Below are 21,037 nucleotides of genomic sequence, written 5' to 3'. Positions count from 1 at the left end.
TAATGTAATGGTGGACCATATGATAGGGACATGAAAGGGTAAAAAGGGGAAAAAAGATCCAAATAAGGAATAAAGTAAATGAGGGAAGATCTTCTGAAAACGCACTTAAACGGAAAGAGGAAAAATCTTTAGAAAACGGAGAGAGTATAATATATTAATTGGATTAGTTGATTGGATATAAAATCATCATATACGATAAGGATATCTTCTCCTTTGTATCAGAAAATATCAGAAGATTGAGTAAAGAACATTTAGAATTGATAAAAAAATAAGTTGTGTTGCCACTCACCTCAAGAAAATCGTAGGTGAATCGCATTCATAAATGTTACGAAGTATTTATATAAGAACAGTTGTACTTGTACATGCCTGTTATTAGTGATTATGCTGCACGCCTGCAATACACGAGGAGCACCTTATACATTTTTTTGGTGCAAGGAGTTATGGCTTATATATTTAAATATGTTCAACTAATTGATAGGAAATATTCTTGAAAGATTTTGATGTCTTAAATCAAATTTTAAAAAATGATAAATGATTTTAAGAAAATATGATAGGAGCAAGTAACATAACTAAGGAGGTGTTAGTTAAAGATCCAGCTCTCTCAAAACCTAGCCTCCCCTACCCCTTCTTCATCAATTAGGGGCTGCCATGGATGTCTTCATCCATGGTAATCCCCTTTTCCCCTTTTATTTCCAGTTTTAAATTCATTTTCTTGTTTTGTTTAATAAATTAGTCTCTCTTTACGAGATTTTCTTAAATCCTGTTATGGGATTTTTAGTTTCTGTTTTGGAAATCTCCTTCTCCCCTATGGGAGTTGTGAGTATGGTTATTTTGTTTTTAGGTATGAGAAATTATCCTCATTGGTTGAAGTTCGAGACTCAACACGAAGGTATTGGAATCTCGGATGCGGTCAACCTGACTCGATCAAGAATGTTCTTCCCAAACTATATCAGAATGATAGACTTCATCATCAATAGCTGCTTGATTCAGCAAATACAAGAGGGTTGTGCTGTATTGTTCGATCTGGTTCATTGTAGTTTCTTGGAAGACGAATTTGATTTAGTCTTGTTTAATTGTCTCTTGTTTTACTTTAATACTTATTGTAGATGCCGTTTGGCCTTCAATTAATGAAATTTCTCTTTAAAAAAAAAAAAGCTAAAGATCCAGCTAGATTTGGTTAAAATGAAAGTAATACAAATCAATACTAAATATATTTATACTAGTATATACTGTATTCATTTCTTATAATATATATTGTACTTTGATTGTCCACACTTGCCAATATAGTACTTCTACCATCAATATACTACCTCCATTTCCTAAAAATCTTCCTTGTTACTGTTACTACATATACCAATGAGAATTAATACGTGTGGGGTGTGGGGGTGGGTAAAGTAGGAGAGAGAAAGGGATTTAGATGAATAAACAAGTAAAAAGAGGTTAAATTAGGAGAGAGAAAGCGAGTAAAAATTGAAGTAATAATGTAATGGTGGGTTTTATGATAGGGACATGAGAGTGTAAAAAGTGAAAAAATTTTCAAATAAGGAATAAAGTAAATGAGGGAAGATCTTTTGAAAACACATTTAAACGGAAAGAGGGAAGATCTTTAGAAAACAGATGGAGTATTTAACTATGTATTATAAGAAGTTTATATGATCTCGATATATATTGAGACGAATCTAACTTCCTTGTATATAAGTCAAAAACGATAGGTAAGTGGAGGTTGCAAATAGTATCAAAATACAAAGTGTAATTATTTTAGTGAGATATTTAAAGTATTTAAAAGTCTTGTGTTTTCACGAGGCTCTAACATGTCATACGCTCTCGTTAAATTAACATGACGCCATATCAAACACATGTACCATGGGTTGTGGACTTCTGAGATAGCTAAACCACTTAAAATCTCGAATCGCATATCCACCAGACCACCATCCTCCATAAAACGCACACCTCTATAATAGAGTAATGGATTTCGTTATTCCGTTCTTTTATAATTGCAATTGTTTCTATGTAAAACAACTACAATAGATGTGAGAGCTTGAAACCTAACACAAACGCTACCTAAAAAACTTAGAAAACCCTAGACACACTCTTTCTCTAAAAAAAACCCCAACCAAAGAATCCCCTACTACTCTAGTGCTCCCCAGCAAGCTCGCCTGTCGCCGGCGAGCTTAATTGCCTAACGTTCGTTTTTGTTTTACTCTCACCCCCTGCGTCTCCCTTCCTCTATCGCCCCCAGTTGCTTCCCGTCTTCCACCGTCGCTATTCGTCTTCCCCGTCGTGCCCAGTCGCCGCTACTCGTCATCCCCGTTCACTCCTCCTCGTCGTCCCCATTATCCCAGTCTTTTCCCTTCCCCGCCTATGTTTGTCGCCCCCTGGTTTTAGCGTGTTTCCCTAGGCGCCTCTGTTTGTCGTCCCTGCTCGTCGCCCCCAGTCAACCTTCCCAACTTCCTTGGTGCGTAGTTACTTCCCCTCCCCTGCCCCCGATTTATTGTTTTGGTGTTTCTAGTTGTCGTACTCCCCCCGTCCCCTATACAACATTTCAATGCGTCGGGCTCTCCTTTCCCCTCCCCCCTGGTTGTTTGTGTCGGACTTGCCTTTCCCCTTTCCCCTGGTTAGTGTCGGGCTCCCCTTTCTCCTCCCCCCTTTTAGTGTTGGGCTTCCCTTTCTCATCCCCCTTTGGTTGTTGGGCTCTCCAACTAGTTATGTTTGATTTCAGTTGGTTCGGTCTTTTCTTAAAATGCGTGTCAAATCTTCGAATAATAGGAGTGCGTTATTTTTTCAAGTTGTTAAAGATGTTGTCTGTGGTTGGTTGTGGCCATTGACAAGTGTTTGTCAGTTGAGTCATGATTGGTGGTTTAAGGTTGTAACAATAGAATATGTCGGTTTTTGGAAATATGTGATGAGGGACAAGGTGACTCAAGAAGTTCGTAAGCATGGACGAGGCGATGATATAGTTTTTCATGGTTAGGACGGTTGTTTTTCGATTTGGCAAATCAGAGGCGTGTTCGAGAGTTTAACTTGTTCGACTCTCTTTTTAGCTTGGCATTGATGTTAATGGTCTTTGCCTTGACAACTTCAAATATGAAGGCGGCACCCCAGTTGCATCTGGGGGTTTTCAGCACACCCACTCATCGGCGTTTCTCCTACTTCATGGAGAAACCTGAAATATTATCGATCAAGAGTAATGAGTCACAATGGAACATGACTCCTCACATGATCATGAACTCAGATCCCAAGCGATAGCTGATCGTTGGGATTGCTCATGCGGCAAGATGCGATGCTCGTCGTTGGTTGTTCGTTGTCCAAATTGTGATCGTCATTCGCTTCCTCTAGCACTTCCATCAGCCATCCGAGGTTTGCATCAACCGTCACAGACATTGACCAGCGACGCCCCCCCTCCCTAAGCGACTTTGTATCAGTTTTACTTATTTTCGTTTTAAGTGAAATGTACGATCTCCTAAAACTCCTTTAGGATTGTTTGTTTGTCTAAGTTTGGGTTGTATTAGTATTAGGCTTTACTTGCTCTTTTAATTAATGTGTGATTCCTCGTTGTTAAAAAAAATACATTTGAGTAATGGGGTTCTAATTTAGTACATATACTTTAAGATAAATCAAACAACTAAGCAATAATAAAATTTTGAACACATACCCAAAGGATGAATTCTTATCTATACTAATATATTAAAAGGCGTTCCTAAGAACGTATATGTGCCACGTGTCACCCTTCCTCATCCAATAACATTCTATCCACGTCTTTCTCATATAGTAAAAAAGAAGAAGAATTGTTTACGTAAAGATTTGAACCCACAACCTTAAGTATGAAAGTAAGAAATCCAACCATTACTCCACCATACCATTATTGATTTTGTAATCAAAATTAACGATAACATATGAATGGAAAACGTTTGAAATACATATAATGAATAAGATAACTTTTTTAAATGAGTATGAGAATAATTATTTAACTACTAATAAATCGTAGCAAAGAAAAAATCCAGAGCATCGCCCGGGCCTAAACACTAGTTCTTATTATAAACCGTTTTATTTCGTTTCCAAAATTTCATCTAAAGGGCATAAAGGCAGTCTTTAATAAAAAGAAGGCATGAGACATGAGTCAATCGATCCATTCCCCCACCTTTCCCAATTTGTAGATTTATAACCAAAGCTCATGTCATCCAATGCCCAGCAACATATCTTAATTTTGGTGCAGGTACTTTTTGACTCGTAGACGACAAAGGAGATGGATAAGGTAATGTAATTGACTTCGTCGGTGCGTCATACTTCCATATATTGAATATAACTAAATTGGAAACTACAGGTTGTGACTAAATTGAGCTTGATTCATATGGTTTCCCTACCTACATTATGCAAGTCAACAAACAGGAGTCATGAAACATGTAAGCCCATGATGCTTCAATGAATCAATAATATGTAATGTTGCATGAAAATGCCACACTATCATTTTGGCTAACTTGAAAATATGAAGCCCGTTGCCATGCATGTTGTAATATGAGCTTGGTGCGTGAGGAAATGTATGGACTTTGCTTGGACAGATGCATCAACTATTTAACTTGGTGCTTTTTTTGTTTTAAAATATTGGTTTATCACATCAAGTGTTTTAGCGCATACACAACTTCATAATGTGTGATATGTGGTCATGAAGGGTCATTGAGATGATGGAACCTAAAAATAAATTATAGTGTGATGTACCAATTTTTTTACTGGTATATAGAGGTGGTTGATTAGCATGATACTCAAGGTAGGTCTAAGTTGGTTATTAGCGGGGTCCATATGATTGGTTGAATTATCATATTGGATCGATGGTGGACGAATTTATGTTACTCTTATTTCTTGTATAGATCTAGAGGTCGCCGATCAAGAGACTACTCAAGGTAGGTCTAACTTGATTATTAGCAGGCGTCTAAAATGATATAATTACTTATATGAAATGTGTTATTTGTTTTAATATCTTCATACTTTATTTTGCAAGCATATCTTCATACTTTATTTTGCAAGCATGAGTTTAATTTTCAGATTTCAATCATGAGAAAACAATTTGAATCTAATTTGAGAAAAGAATCAAAAAAGTTATATATAATTTGAACTAGACTGGAGTGGATTTGGACTCAAGAAAAAGTTTTGGCTGAATTGGATTAGACTAAAAAAAAAGTTCATTATCGAATTTGGACTCAATTTCTCGAGACAAAAAACTTTGGACTGACTTTGGATTTGGCAAAGTCCAACCCAATCCATCTCATTTACACCCCCTAATCACATGTGTTATGGGTAAAAAATATACAAGTGGCAGATCAAGGATTTTTCTGGGAGCCCCCTTAAGGAACCCCATGGTAAGAATAATTTACCTTTGTGTTGTCTTGGCAAACGACCCTCACCCATAGGGGGCAACAGCATTGAAATTATGCTTATACCAAGATTTGAACCTTGGTCTCCAGTGTGAGAGATAAAAAGCGATATCATTAAACCTAAAGATTCTTGGTAAAGAGAAGGAAATTTGCAAATATTTGGCATAATGCAATAAGAATTTTTGTTTGGAGAAAAATCCACCAGTATTAATATGCATGATTATTGATTGATCCATAAATGTGTGGTACATGTCGAGGCATGAAATTTACGCACTAGTCATATACAATTATACACCATGTTAGTATGAGAACAAGATTAGAGATGGCAGTGGGTAATGGACCTTATTCGGATTCGTGGATCTAGATCAATTTTTGACGAATCTGGATCCTCGATTTTTGGACCCTATGGATCCGGGTAGGATATGGATCCTACTTGAAAAAATGGATCTGGATCGGGTCCTAAATTATTACTCGAATCCAGATCTGTTTACCCGTTTTTATAATATTATTATAATTTAAATATTTAATATTATAATATTAGTTATTACATGTAAATCGGATTTTCGCTTGAATTTCAGATATTTTTCTAATTGATGTGTGATTTATGCGAATTCACAGGATAATTAAGTTCGAAAATTTGGTTGATATTAGATAACTTTATTATTTAAAATTTTTAATTATTGTAAAAATTAGGGCAGTTTGAAGATAATGGGCAATGATCCGTTTAGGACCCGGATCCATAGAATCCATACAATCTGGATCCTCATTCTTATTACCCATTGGATCCGGATAGTATATAGATCTTTGCCTAAAAACCGATTCTGAATATGGATCGTAGAGAACAATATACAGATCCTACCCATTACCATCTCTATTAAAGATCCAATGTCTATAATGAACATCAAACAACAATAAATGAACAATAGTACTAAAACATTGAACACATGTTTATTAACAACAACTACTCAAAAGTAATCCGACGAACATTAGTGCATATGAACATTATTCAGTGGACATTAAATCAATCTCAAATTTTAAATTTGTGTCAAATATACTTAAGGCGTAAACCAGGCCACTAATTGGCCCATGGCTGGTACACGTAAAAGTATCCTGGGGCCTAAAGTTTTTTTTGGTTATAATTTGATAAAAAAAACGTAATAAAGAAACTTTTCGCTATGGTTGGGCCAATAGACTAATAGAGGGCAGAGGCCATGCAAATGGGCCTTAGCTAACTTATATCTAGTATTTCACAATTTTCATGACAATTTATTCTTTAAATTTGTTTCAAAAAGTAACTAATATGACTATAAAATATGACCAATAAATTAATTTTGAGTCGGGTCACTTTCATATTCGAATCTGTTTACCTTCGGAATGGGTTCGGATTATTTAGATTTCGAGTCATTCCTTTGTGGTAAAAGCGGGAATCGGATCAGGTACTTCGAATCGGGTCAATGGATATCGATTCATTTTGCCGGCTCTATGTTTATCCCTATCATATAAGTGAACGATTGAGGTGCTGTGAACGATAGGTCACAAGGATGTCTTGGCCTAGTGGTTAAGACTGAGGTGCTGTGAATGATAGGTCACAGGTTCGAATCCCCCCTCCCCTTCTTTGTATTGTAATGCCTTTGTGGCTCATATGGATAAAAAAAAATATAAGTGAAGGGGGGAGGCATGGTGTCCTCATTTGAAAATACAAAAATATCCTTAAGAAAAAGAAAATATTAGGAAAGAAAGAAGATAGAAGCTATTTCCATATTAAACAAGCTAAGATTAAAACAAATAATTACCTAATTAAGACACAAGTAAAAAAAAATGAATTTGATTGAAAAGCTTTACACAAAAAAGTTTCAAGATCATTGATAAAATAAGAATCTACAATTCAAAAATGGTTACCAAATATTGATAATAATAACATTACACTTTCACCGCATATTATTTTACAGAATATATATCAAACTTATGCAACATATAAAATATTGCTTATTGCCTACTATTTACAATTTCTATCATTTAAGGAATGGTAAGGTAGTGATAATAGTTGTAAAACATTAGCACTCTACCATTTAAACATATTAAGTTCATTATAATTTTGTCTTAAAGAACACAGTAGTTCAAAATCTACGGTTTTACATGTAAAAACATGTCAATTAAAAAATGAGATATTTTATTCCACGCACATTATATTGCGTATAAAATTGTAATTAAGCATAAGCGAATGATTATGCGTGTCCAAAATAAAATACTAAAATCTATGCACGCATGCATCGCGTGCTAAAAATACTAGTCTATATATAAGCCGGGGTTGGCTCATAGGTCCTCATTCACACTCATGCGTTATTCACCATTCACCAAATATGTTATGTACACCATTCCTTTCTATGTAGGCAGGTTTTAAACTTAAGATAGAAGAGGCCATTCATTACATTAAGGGGGTGTTTGGTATGAATATCGTAAACGGAATGGAAAGGATTTTGATAAGGAGGGGAAAGGGTAATAATAAGTGTTACCCTTATTAGTTGTTTGGTATCCTAATGGAATAGAAACAAATATAACCCACTCCCTTTCCTCTTGTTTGAGGAGTGAAACGTTATTTGTTTCCTTAGGTTTTTGAGTGAAAACAACTTGGGGGGATGTGTTTCCCTCAAATAACGGTAATTGTTACTTTACACACTAACCAAACAAGTAGAAACGGATTTTGTTATTTGATTCCGTTTCTTTTGTGAAAAAACATGATACCAAACACCCCCTAAAAAGGTTGCCTAATAACTTTCAAGCTAATTATAAAGGTAATGTGAAAGGTTTGTTACATAGCAAGTTGAGGTTTACAAAAAGTAATAATATAACAGAATTATAGAATAATAAAAAACTTCGGCTTAGTGGTAATAAATATACATGTAATTTTATAAAGTACTCCATCTGTCCTATATTATTATGCTTGATTCATTTTAGGTGGGTCAAAATTTAAAATCTTTGACTAAATATTCTCGTTAATATATACTATTATTGAATGATAGCAGCTATAGAGTGGTAATATTTTTCTAATTAGAACTTTCAATCTGACTTGTGTGGACCCGGTTCACGTTAACATTAGTGTGCACCATGCAAAACAACATATCATTACTTACAATCCACTATATTATGCGAAAACCCACTATATTATGCAGAAATCCACTATATCATTCAGACCCATACTATATCATGCAGAAACTTACTATATTATTAAGACACACTCACTATATCATACAGAAACTCACTATATCATTCAAACACACACTATATCATACAAAAACTCACTATATCATTCAGAAACACACTATATCATGCAGAAACTCACTATATCATTCAAACATAGACTATATCAAGCAGAAACTCTCTATATCATTCGGACACTCATTATATCATGGAGAAACTAAATCATTCCATATGTTAGAACACGTGTCATGATATATAGTACACAACTTAAATCTCCGTGTATGTTAAAACAGTTTAATTAATTCCTTTATTATATTGCATTTACTTTCACATTATGTTTTTCGTTAATGAAATATACTGCTATATTGTATATAAGTTCACTATATCTCTGTAGAATTTACTATATGAAGTTAATATCTTATAATTCTGGTATACACTAAGTTAATGTACACCAGGTCCATTTGAGCTTTTTGTTAGAACTTTTTATGAAACTCCAATTATAACATGACTTAGCCAATTAGTTACTTTATCAATTTCAGCTATATTTGAGGTGGTATAGCCAAAGCGATTGCGGTAAAAAGTAACTTGCTTTTGCCACTTTCTAAACCAAAACAGTTAATGATCAAATCATCAAATTCAAGTCTGATAACAAACCACCACTCACTCACAAAACCTCAATTCAATTGATCAATTCCTCCCACTTTCATTCTTTCTTCTCTCTCATCCCACAATCATTCTACATCTATGCCTCAAAATATGGAGATATCCCAACAACATGAACATGGACATGAACATGAACATATTATAACCGACCCAAATTCCATCAACACTCCAATCCTCCCAACCCGAACCACCACCACCACCACCTCCCGGGTCAAAACCCGGTTCACCAACCTCCACTGGCACGGAGTCAAACCCATCCCACTCTTGTTCGCTACCATAACCGGTTTACTAATCCGTTTCGCCGTCCCTAAACCGGCAAAAGTCTCGACCCGAGCATGGACCCTTCTATCCATTTTCGTAACCACAGTTGCGGGTCTAGTACTCGACCCATTACCCGTCGGAGCATGGGCTTTCGTGTGTCTAACACTATCACTTATAACCAAAACGCTGTCGTTTGAAGAAGGGTTTAGTGCGATGACAAATGAAGTAATATGGTTAATAGTAGTAGCATTCTTCTTTTCACGTGGGTTTGTAAAAACCGGTCTAGGAGACCGGCTTGCGATGTATTTTATAAAATGGTTGGGCCGGAAAACGGTTGGGTTGAGTTATGGGTTGGTTTTAAGTGAGGCTTTGATTAGTGCGGCTATACCTAGCACGACGGCTCGAGCTGGGGGAGTGTTTAGTCCGGTGATTAAGTCGGTTGCGGTGAGTAATGGGAGTGTGGCTTTTGATAAGAAGTCGGCTAAGAAAATTGGCGCATACTTAGCTATGTCACAGTTGCAGGTATCAATCAATATTGTTTTTTGCACTTTCTCTCTCTCTCTCTCCTATCGTATAGTGTGTAATGTTGGATTTTTAGTGGAATGTCGTTATGTCATGACTCATGAATCTATAAATCATAGTACATGTGACACTGAATATATGATGATTGATGAGTGGTGAAGGTGGTTTTGGATAAGGAATGTCACTAAGCTATGGTCAATTATTAAGGGTTGTTTGGCCGGGTTGGCTATTGGTTGGTTTAGTTGACTTGTTTGACTGATTGGAAAAATTGGTTGTATGTATTGGCTTTTTAAGTTTGCTGTTTAAGCCAACTGTTTGCAAAAGTGTTTGGCAAAATTAATTGTGGTTGTTGCCGGTTTATTATAGAGTTTGTGGACAATAAGCCAAAAGTCAATCCAAAAAGTTGCTCCTGATCCAGGCAGCTTTTTGATTTTGGCTTAAAAGCCAGCTTTTCAGCCAACGAAAAAGCCAATAACCAAACACTTTTTTTGGCTGTTTGGCCAAATTGAAAAGCCAAAAGCTAATGAAAAAGCCATTTACCAAACATGGCCTAAATGTTTTTTTATTGGAAAATTATCAGTTGTATTTCATTGGTAGTCAAAAAAAATTCGATTATCAAGATAATCTTGAAGTTTTGGCTATACTTGAAAATGGTATTAACAATCGTTTTTTGCCATAACCAATTGTTACGAAGGTTGTTTTTATCGTAATTAAAAGTCCCTAGTGTTTCAAATAACATAAATTGTCCTTGACAAACTTTATTTTGTACATATCTTTTATAAAATCAAGTGAAATAAGTTTTTAATATACCACAAAGGCAAAATAGATTTCATAAAGGAAACTCATATCATTCTAGATTATGAAACCATACTTCAAAAATAATCCTTTCAATAGTTGTTTTTAACGACAAAATCGTTGTTAATACGACATTTTCAATTATAACCAAAACCTCAAGGTTATTTCTGATAATCAAACTTTTCTTTTTTACTATCTTTTGTAAAATCAAGTGAAATAAAATGTTTTTAAATACTATTTGTAAGAATTTAAATCTTTTTTACTCACCAAATGAAGGTGAACTTAATTATGCAATTTCTTTTTTATTTCCTACTATTACTGAGTAATAGTTATGCCCAAAATATCGCCACATGCGTAACATGCATAAAAAAACTAGTTTTATGTAAGATGTGGAGGTGAATGGCTAATCATTTGTAATTCGTAGTGCTTGGACAAAGCACAAAAGTAGAACGACTAGTTGATTTCATGGTACAAGCCCATGAAAGTTTTGCTTGGCAAAAAAAAAAAACAGAGAGAAGAGGCCCATAAAACTTAAATGTCTGTCATAATTTGAGAAATGACCCACTCCCTAAAAGATATGATCCCAACTTTAAAAAAAAAGTCTAAAATGCTTCCCCAATCGATGGGTATGGGCTTATCTTTGAGGTAGTTTTAAATTTGTGCTTTTACTTATTGGGCCAAAGGCCAGCTTTGCATACTACATTTGTATGTTTTTTCTCGCCATCGTATAGTTGTGACTAGAGTTGGGCATGGGTCGGGCCGGCACGAGGGTCAGCCCGGCACGGTACGATTTGAGCCCGGCCCAACACGCTATGAGCACGACACGGCACGCCGGCACGAGTGGTGGGCCGTGGGCCACGCATGAACAACATTCTAAAAGTTTGGCACGAACTCAGCACGAGCACGACGGGCCGGCCCGCAAGTTGGCACGCTTATTTTGGTTAAAATTTCATAATATTTGAAATTTGTATAAGGCACGATGGCACGACAAGAGCTGGCCCGACACGGCACGTGGGCCGGGTTGTGCATGAGTCTTAGATTTTACAACTTGGCACGAGCCCGGCACGAGCATTTCTTGGCCCGTTTTGGCACGACACGTTGTGGCACGAGGCACGTGGGCCGTCCCGGCACGGCCCGTGCCCGCCTCTAGTTGTGACTTGTGAGATTTGTGTTTATAATATTTTTTTTCCTTTTTGAAAGATGCCTACACAATATTTTGAATGCTGATATCTTTGATTATCATATAGTTAAAATTATAAGGAGTTGATACTTTAAAATACAAAATGAGAAATTTTCAATAAAATATTGCATGATAAACTACACTTTTTTTAAAGGAATATTTTTTATTTTTAATATATTAGAAAAAAATATAGTCAAAGTAAAATATGTGAATATTTTTAAAATCAAAATGAAATAACTAAATAAAGGATTAGACAATAGATAATCTGATACATCAACATTAATTTCCTCCTCCAATCTTCTAATTAGAACACTTTTTCCCCGGTCCAAGGATATTGAATTGTTTCCCCCATAATTGAGATTCTATGGTTTTACTTGCAAAGATTTCTACCACTATTTTTGTAAATTGGAATTGACTCTCATTTTGATGTTTTTATCATCAAACCTTAAAGCAAACAAACCCACATGAGTTGTGACTACTTTAAGGGCCTATTCGGTAAAAGTAGTTGTTAGCTGTAAAAGTAGATGTCAACTGTTGTACTGATTGTCAGATGTCAGATATTAGTTATTAGAGTTTGACTGTGAAAATAGCTTTTATGATAATTAGTGTTCGTAAAACTAGTTGTTAGTTTTACGAAAGTAACAAAGATAAGCTATATTCAATCTTTAAAAGCTACTTCTACCCCCAAAACTAATATTTATAGCTTTTTCAAAACCTAGTTTAAACACCAAATGCTACTATAAATACTACTTCACCAAACACAACTTTTCAACATTATTAAAGTTTTGACTTAGTCCAAAAACTAAAAGTTACCTCAAAAGCTATTCAGAACACATTTAAGTATATCATAATCAACGAAAACTAACAAACCTTTGTTTTTGGGTACACAAATTGGGGATTAGGTTCCCTATCTCAAGGAAACTCAAGGTCCGAATTAAACAATACTCCCAAATTATTGATATATGGTCGAATAAGAAATTAAAATGCCTAGAGTTCAAAGTGGGGAATCAATAACTCTTCCTTAAAATAAGTAAATGACTTATCTTATGGTGAATAAATCCAGTTAAAGTCTCAAGATTATTAAATTTCTATTAATAACTACTTTGTAATTATGTTCTTCATAGACACATATCCCCCCTTATTTTTCATGTAAAAAAAATGCAGAAAACCAGTAATGAAAAGTTGTAAACCATATTTAATTACAATTAATTGGTAACCTTTCACCCCACTTTTTACCAACTAGAACTAGAATCAGTTGACCTTTTGGAGATATAAAGTATTTTTTTTCCTTTCGTTGGCACCTTTTGGAATTAGGCACTTCTATTTTCAGCTTTTTTGCCTCTCCAACCACTCAAGCGTCACGAATTCTCAGGCCACATCCCACACAGTCGAATCTCAGTACTAATCCTAGATTCCTAGTCCTATTAATATTGCTTCACAAAATATCCCGTCGTCAACTAAAAACATAAAATGCATCGAATTCATAGTAACTTATTTATTTGAAAGATATAAATCATATGATATTCTGAAATTTCATTTGCTATAATCAGTTTTCAATGTAATCATCTTTTATGTATTCAGTTTTTATATAATATAGTCAATTTTCTAATAATAGTTAGTTTTTATATAATGTAGTTGACTTTTTTTTCCTAATATAATCAATTTTTTGGTGATAAAATTGATTGAAAATTATAAATGCACAATAAAATGGTGTACCAAGATGTTTTATAATGCGTGCATTGTGCTATCACGAGCACAATGAGAACTGTGCTCTCACAATACAAAATAGAACATTTACGATTTACGATATGAACATTTTATTGTTGGAATGGAACATTACAAAATTTACTTGCGAAAACGAACATTCTATTGTTGAAATGGAACATTACAAGAATCCATTTTTGCGAAAAAGAACATTTTATTATTGAAGTGGAATTTTACTAGAATCCAAATACGAAAATGAACATTTTATTGTTGAAGTAGAAGATTACTAGAATTCAATTACTTAAATAGAACATATGATTATTAAATATATAACATATTTTTAGAGAAAATAGAACATATATTTTGGTGAAAAATAAGTGTTAAAAGATTTTTTTTTTAAATAGAACATTTGCTTATCGAAATAAAACAGATTCACAAAATATAGAACATAATATTCTGATGAAAACTAAGCTTAGAACGAACATTTGTTGAAATAGAACATTTGCTTATTAAAAATAGAACATATATTTTTTTGCTGAAAAATATGTTTAACATGAATATTTGTTGAAATAAACATTTACTCATCAAAAAATAGAACAAATTTACTGGATACATAATGTATACCGTGCTTCCCGATCACAAAAGAATTTTCAGATGTTTTGAATCAACTAAACATGATTTCAACTCAAAAACAGAAAACAAACTACACATGACTGAATGCGTCACAAACCACGACCAACTCCACATGTCCTCTCCACATTATCCCTCTATTCTCACCCACAATTAACTCACCCCCTGATTCCCCCCCTCTTCAAAATCAAGTAAAATTCTCTCTCTCTCTCTCTCTCTCTCTCTCTCCCCTTTCCACTGTATAAAAACACACCATTTTCACTCCTCACATCGTTTCTTCCGCTAATCCTTTCCTCATCACATCACACACACACTTTCATGCAATGGAAAGTTTAGCCCTCCACTCTCTCTCTCTCTCCTCCAAACCCACCCTCTTTTCTCTCTCCACCACCAACAAAACCCCCTTCTTCCTCCGCACCACCACCACAACCACCCTCCACCTCCGTCGTCCTCACCTTTCTCTCTCCTCTTCCCCAAAACCCCTCCACTCTCTCTCCTCCCTCAAACCCCTCAACGCCGCCGCATCCTCCTCCTCCTCAACCACCACCACCACCACCACCACCACAAAACAACCACCTTCAACCACCGGCGCAAAACTCATCCCTTTAATCCTCTCCATCTCAATCGGTCTCATCCTCCGCTTCATAGTACCTCGTCCAGTCGAATTAACTCTCCAAGCATGGCAACTCCTCGCCATTTTCCTCTCCACTGTTGCTGGCCTTGTCCTTAACCCTCTACCTGTTGGTGCGTGGGCTTTTCTTGGTGTTACTGCTTCTGTTGTTACTAAAACTCTCCCTTTTCCTACTGCTTTTTGTGCTTTTACCAATGAAGTTATTTGGTTGATTGTTATTTCCTTCTTTTTTGCTCGTGGGTTTGTTAAGACTGGTCTTGGTGATCGTATTGCTACTTATTTTGTTAAGTGGTTAGGAAAGAGTACTTTGGGGTTGTCTTATGGTCTTACTATTTCTGAAGCTCTTGTTGCTCCTGCTATGCCTTCTACTACTGCTAGAGCTGGTGGTATTTTCTTGCCTATTATTAAATCGCTTTCGATTTCGTCTGGGAGCTTGCCTGGTGGGGAATCAAGGAAGAAGCTTGGGTCTTACCTTATTATGAATCAGTTTCAGGTTTGATTTCGTTTTAAGTATCCACATTTTCGAGTTTTTTTTGCTTACTTGTTGATGTAGTGTGGAAACTAGATAGATGATGTGGAATTGTAGGGAGTGTATGTTTTTATTGATACAATTGTGAGTATTTGTGACAATGACGATCTTGGGTCGTGTTCGATGTTCTTAATTTGGCATGTGTAGGAAGGTTTTAATGGATTTGATTTGTGTCGATTTGTTCAATGACAATTGGACATATGGATACATGGATTTGATTTATGAGACCATGTTACATAATGCAGTATGAGCATTGGGTATGTGTGTTGGTTATGATTGAGGAATATGCTAAGAACAGAAAGGTTGTTTGGATTAACCTCTGAAATGAATGCTGTCAAACTAACACTGATGAAGGATTTGTGGATAATTGTGGGATTTTGGTCTTGATTTATGGCTGTTGTAGGAGGTGGGTTGATGTAGTGTGGAAACTAGATAGATGATGTGGAATTGTAGGGAGTGTATGTGTTTTTTGATACAATTGTGACAATGTCGATCTTGGGTTGTGTTCGAAGTTCTTAATTTGACATGTGTAGGAAGGTTTTGATGGATTTGATTTTGTTCATTGGTAAGTGCTTGTGTTGACGTTAATGACAATTGAATATATGGATACATGAGTTTGATTTGTGAGACCATGTTACGTAACGCAGTATTAGCATTGGGTATGTGTGGTCATTATGATTGAGGAATATGCTAAGAACAGAAAGGTTTGGATTAATCTCTGAAATGAATGCTGTCAAACTGACACTGATGAAGGATTTGTGGGTAATTGTGGGATTTTGGTCTTGATTTATGGCTGTTGTAGGAGGTGGGTTTTGAGATCGATGTTTGTTTTGGATTGAGATTCATGTTATTTATAATCTTCTTTCGTACAGAATGTCTCTTAGAGTTTTACTTCGTTGTGAAGTCTGAGAAATATGTTTCATCTAGAAATTAGAAACACCCTTAGATTGATGTTTGAGTAGACAAGTTAAGATGTTTGGAGGATCGGAGAATGATTGATCAAGATTTTATGGAACTGAATTGTTGCTATCTTCTGAGAATTGACTCATTCTTTATCTAATGTATGAAAATAAAGATGGTAACATCCTTTCAAGTAGGAATTGCTAAAATGTTATTGGTGAACAGATTACTGAGTGAGAATTCTTTCGGAAGCTACAAGTGTATTTGGCAAATACTAATTACTAGAATTAGGTAGTTCAAGCAAGTAAATTAGTTAGCTTAACCTTTCATTTAGACACTTCAATGTGTATCTTTATTCTTAATAATCATAGTGTGCTCATTTGAACCTTTTATTTGTTAGTATTGTTAGAGCTCTACTCAGTCGAAAATTCTATTTAGTTAACGGAGATCTAGTAACGCACATCTGGTTTGTGGAGTTCAGAGCCTTTATCTATACTCCCTGTGCTTTTATTTAGTTGCTTGCTACATTGTTGTTTTGGAAATTGAACCACTAACTTTGACCGATGATTCTGATATTTTTATAAGTAAAAATATAGTCATGTGTGGTTTTGTTAGATTCGTCTCGATATGTAGATTCATAATATCAATTTTTTATTAGTTTTTACTTAAACGAGATAAGAGATATTAAGAGTTATATAATGTCTTGAAAACCACGCACCAACAATGTAGCAATTAAAGAAAAAGCAGAGGGGATACTATTTTTGGATCTGGTTATACTTCTCCATTTAGGTGTTCTTGGATCAATTGGACTATTAATGATATGCGGTGTTCTGAATTACAAGTATTAGTTTGCACTCTATTCTAGAGGAGATGGTTGTTCTGTCAAGGAACTAACACTGTTTTCTCTTTTCTTTTCTTTTTGCCCCTATCATCTACACGTGCTCTTTTTAATTAACCTAACAATATGGTCTACCTGCTGGTTTTTCAATATCATTTAATAAGTAGGTTCCCAATGATTTGGCACCTCTCTTATTGTGCTTATTTGTGCAGAATCTGTAGATCCCACCTCATCTAAACAATGTAATGTGAGTTTTGTCAATTATGTCAAGAATGTTAACATTGCTGGTAATTACATGGTTGTCTACTTTGGTTTTGTCAAGGTTTATTCATGAAAAAGGATATATGAAGCTGAGAACTCTTGATGTTGTCTAGTCCTCAGTGATGTAGAATATTGGTGCTAAGGCATGAGGTCTTTTGTTATTTTGTTAGAACCTTTTCTAAGGACTATATCCAATTTAGAAAGAGTAGATGTAAGTATAATCAAAGACGAGTGTATCTAGAATGTCGTTATGGTGAATTGGTGATTACAAAAAAGGCACCCACTTTGAGGTGCAATATGATGCATAAGCTACAAGGAAGAAAGAATTAATCAGGTATATCTAGGTGATGAGAGTACTTAGGGAGAAGGGTGTGGTGGCTAAATGGAAGAGCATCTTAGGAGTAAAGTCCAACCAAATCAATCTGGCTTTAACATAAAGGAAGATTTTGTTAGATGGCTATGAAGACGACACTAAATTATTGTGTAGAGTGTTGGCTTATCAAGATTGTAAGCTCGCAGGACATAAGGATGCAGAATGCTCATTAGATATGTAGCTTACTAGTGACAATGATTTTAAGCTGAAGTAATATTGCAAGAGGTGGAAATGGAATAATCTATATTGAAGGTAAGACACAAGAGGCTAGACTTGGATGATTGCCATTGATCTAGGAGGCATTCAGATGACCCTAAATATCTTTTTGAAGGATTGCAAAAGAAAAGAGTTCAAAATGAAAAGTTCTCTCGAGAACCGACATGGTGGAATTTGAGTCCAGCTGAGTCTATTAGGGACAACACTCTTCAGTCTTCAATGAAATTGTGTTTCCTTTGGATCTGTGTTAAGGATCCTAGTGAAGTGACTTGTCATATCCCTATGACATTAATATTGCTTTTTCGGTGATATGATACATGCTATTAATATTGCTTATTACTCTCATTTCTAAATATTTTGAGAAAGTTGGGCGTATATTATTACTACTTATTTCTTATCAATTCCAGTTCGTGACTATTTGAGAATTCTTATTTATGGAGCTGAGTCTTTCTAAAAGTCTTGAAGTAGCTAGCAGCCTAGCAGTAAGACTATTATTATGTACCACCTATATTATGGCGACCAAAAACAGTAGCTTAATGATAGAGCTTATGGTAGTGAGAAAGATGATTAAGGAAAAACTAATGATTATATGATTGAATAGATGATTAAATCACCGATTACAATCTAGCCACTCTTTCGAGAGGAATGGCACTCTCCCAATGAAACTAATTGACTAATTTTCACCAATATTCAACATGCTCTCTTTCTCCCTACTCCCCTCTATTCATAGAGGATTTTCTTACTCTCTCCTCTAACTAACTAATTTCCTTATTCCTCAAGCTAGCCCATGACAAACTATGCATTACGAGAAGTGCCCCTTCCCCCTAGGCCTATCTATTACACTATTTAACTATCATTTGGTTCCATAGTAGGTCTTGTTCTTGACTTCTGGTTGTCGTGGGTTCAAAAAGTAAAATATAGAAGCCATAGTTTACAACCAAGTTAAGAGAGACTGTTTAGGACATAGTGAGCTACCAAAATGTTAGATTTTCTTCTGCCTCAAGCTACCCAAAAATATAGTTCTTTTTTATTGCTTTGAGGACCATGCATAAGGAACATAAAAAATACAAAGGATCAAGTTATCAACACGTAGTATTATGTCATTTCGTTGTCAGTTTTCTTCTCCACTATCTTCTAAATACAATTTACATCAACAATATAAATAACAATTGATTCCTTGTGTGCATGACAGTGTGCCGGTAACTCTAGTGCTCTTTTCCTGACTGCTGCAGCTCAAAATCTGTTGTGCCTGAAATTAGCTGAAGAACTTGGTGTAAAGATTGCATCTCCGTGGGTTTTTTGGCTGAAGACTGCTAGTGTACCAGCCTTTGTTGCACTCTTACTTACTCCACTTATCCTGTACAAGCTTTATCCCCCTGAACTTAAAGACACTCCTGAAGCCCCTGCTTTAGCTGCTGAGAAGCTGAAAAATATGGGGCCTGTCACAAGAAATGAATGGGTGATGGTTGGTACAATGCTTCTTGCAGTCTCACTCTGGGTATTCGGGTAAGTACAAAAAATTGTTTTCCCCCTCTTATTTATCACTTGTATCTACTGATATATGTGTGGGGTTTGCTATGTACTTTCATTGACCTAGATATCACTTCATGATTCTGTATGATTAGATATGTTACCTTGCATGCTGATATTATTGTGTATTCCGAGAAACTAACATCACGTAACAACCATATTTTGCTAGATGTCAATGTCCTAATTGTAAATAGGTTTAAGTTTTATAAGTGTGCTCACATTTCGGCACGAATTTTCATCTTTTAATTGGCAAATTCTTGTCTCTGTAAATGAAACACTCATTCCTTTCCCAATGATGGCCTACAAGATTCATCAATTCCATATGCATGACTGGTTACTCTTTGACCAATTTGACTTCCTAATCTATTTGCTCACTGTAACCATAAACCTTGAATTGACAATAATATTGATTATTGACTATTTCTTCCTTCACAGAGAACGAATTGGCGTTTCAAGTGTCGTTGCTGCTATGCTCGGTCTATCATTGCTCCTCTTGTTGGGAGTACTGGATTGGAATGATTGTTTGAATGAAAAGTCAGCATGGGATACTCTTGCCTGGTTCGCTGTGCTTGTGGGTATGGCCAGCCAATTGACCAACCTCGGCATTGTATCCTGGATGTCCGGCTGTGTTGCCAACGGCCTAAAATCAATGAATTTGAGCTGGCCGGCTGCGTTTGGTATTCTTCAGGCAGCTTACTTTTTTGTCCATTATCTATTTGCTAGCCAGACTGGCCATGTTGGGGCTTTGTACTCTGCCTTCTTAGCCATGAATATAGCATCTGGAGTTCCCGGTGTTTTAGCAGCATTGGCCTTAGCTTACAATACCAACTTATTTGGAGCACTTACACATTATAGCAGTGGTCAAGCAGCTGTATACTATGGAGGTGCGTGTCTTCCATTTGAACATTTGAAATATTTGTTGAGTTCCAATGACTTTGGCTAACTTGCTATCTGCTTTTAACAGCTGGTTACGTGGACCTTCCTGATGTATTTAAATTCGGTTTCCTTATGGCTCTCATCAATGCTGCAATCTGGACTGTCGTAGGTGGATGTTGGTGGAAGATATTGGGTCTCTACTGACGAAGTAGTTTTTGTTAAAGGGGTTTATTTTCTTTTCCACCATTGTTGTATAATGCCCATTTCACAGGTTGCAGATGATAACATCTGCTGGAAATACCAGCCACATTCTTTTTGAGTCTAGTTAGTGATGGAATATAGTTCCTTTGTGGAGGTTTGAGAAAAGACGAAGCACTCCCATTATACGATCAATTCTGAAATTTTGTTGGTTTGGCAGTTGTAAGCAATATTATTCTGCCTATTCTATATCCCCATTACATCTACATTCGTCAATATTGGGGACTTGGGGTGCCTTGTAGTCATTGGCTTGGCTTTGGCCCAAGCTATTTAAAGCGCAATGCTACCCAACTTGATCGACAATTA

General features: G+C 35.7%; 1 protein-coding gene across 2 annotated transcripts; it reads left to right on the top strand.

Moving 5' to 3' along the window:
• Positions 1-9,215: 9,215 nt before the first annotated feature.
• On the top strand, positions 9,216-20,922 carry LOC104904059 (dicarboxylate transporter 2, chloroplastic). 2 transcript variants are annotated; one of them, XM_048635764.2, is made up of 4 exons: positions 9,216-10,010; positions 19,260-19,573; positions 20,033-20,481; positions 20,562-20,922. In XM_048635764.2, the coding sequence occupies exons 1-4, from the start codon at positions 9,309-9,311 to the stop codon at positions 20,675-20,677; spliced, it is 1,581 nt and encodes a 526-aa protein (XP_048491721.1). In that variant the 5' UTR covers positions 9,216-9,308; the 3' UTR covers positions 20,678-20,922. The 2 variants fall into 2 exon arrangements, with proteins under 2 accessions (XP_048491721.1, XP_010690536.1); XM_010692234.3 differs by lacking the exon at positions 9,216-10,010 and adding an exon at positions 14,516-15,443.
• The last annotated feature ends 115 nt before the right edge of the window (positions 20,923-21,037 follow it).

This window comes from Beta vulgaris, chromosome 9 (genome assembly GCF_026745355.1).
Source record: "Beta vulgaris subsp. vulgaris cultivar EL10 chromosome 9, EL10.2, whole genome shotgun sequence".
Taxonomy (NCBI): Eukaryota; Viridiplantae; Streptophyta; class Magnoliopsida; order Caryophyllales; family Amaranthaceae; genus Beta; species Beta vulgaris.
This window is presented reverse-complemented; position numbering and strand designations above follow the sequence as displayed.

Bases quoted from the DNA above. Each gene is read 5' to 3' on its own strand.
- LOC104904059 (XM_010692234.3), top strand. From the start codon at position 14,643: ATGGAAAGTTTAGCCCTCCACTCTCTCTCTCTCTCCTCCAAACCCACC. The intron at 19,574-20,032 runs GTAAGTACAAAA...CTTCCTTCACAG, and splicing joins GTCTCACTCTGGGTATTCGG to AGAACGAATTGGCGTTTCAA. The intron at 20,482-20,561 runs GTGCGTGTCTTC...TGCTTTTAACAG, and splicing joins AGCAGCTGTATACTATGGAG to CTGGTTACGTGGACCTTCCT.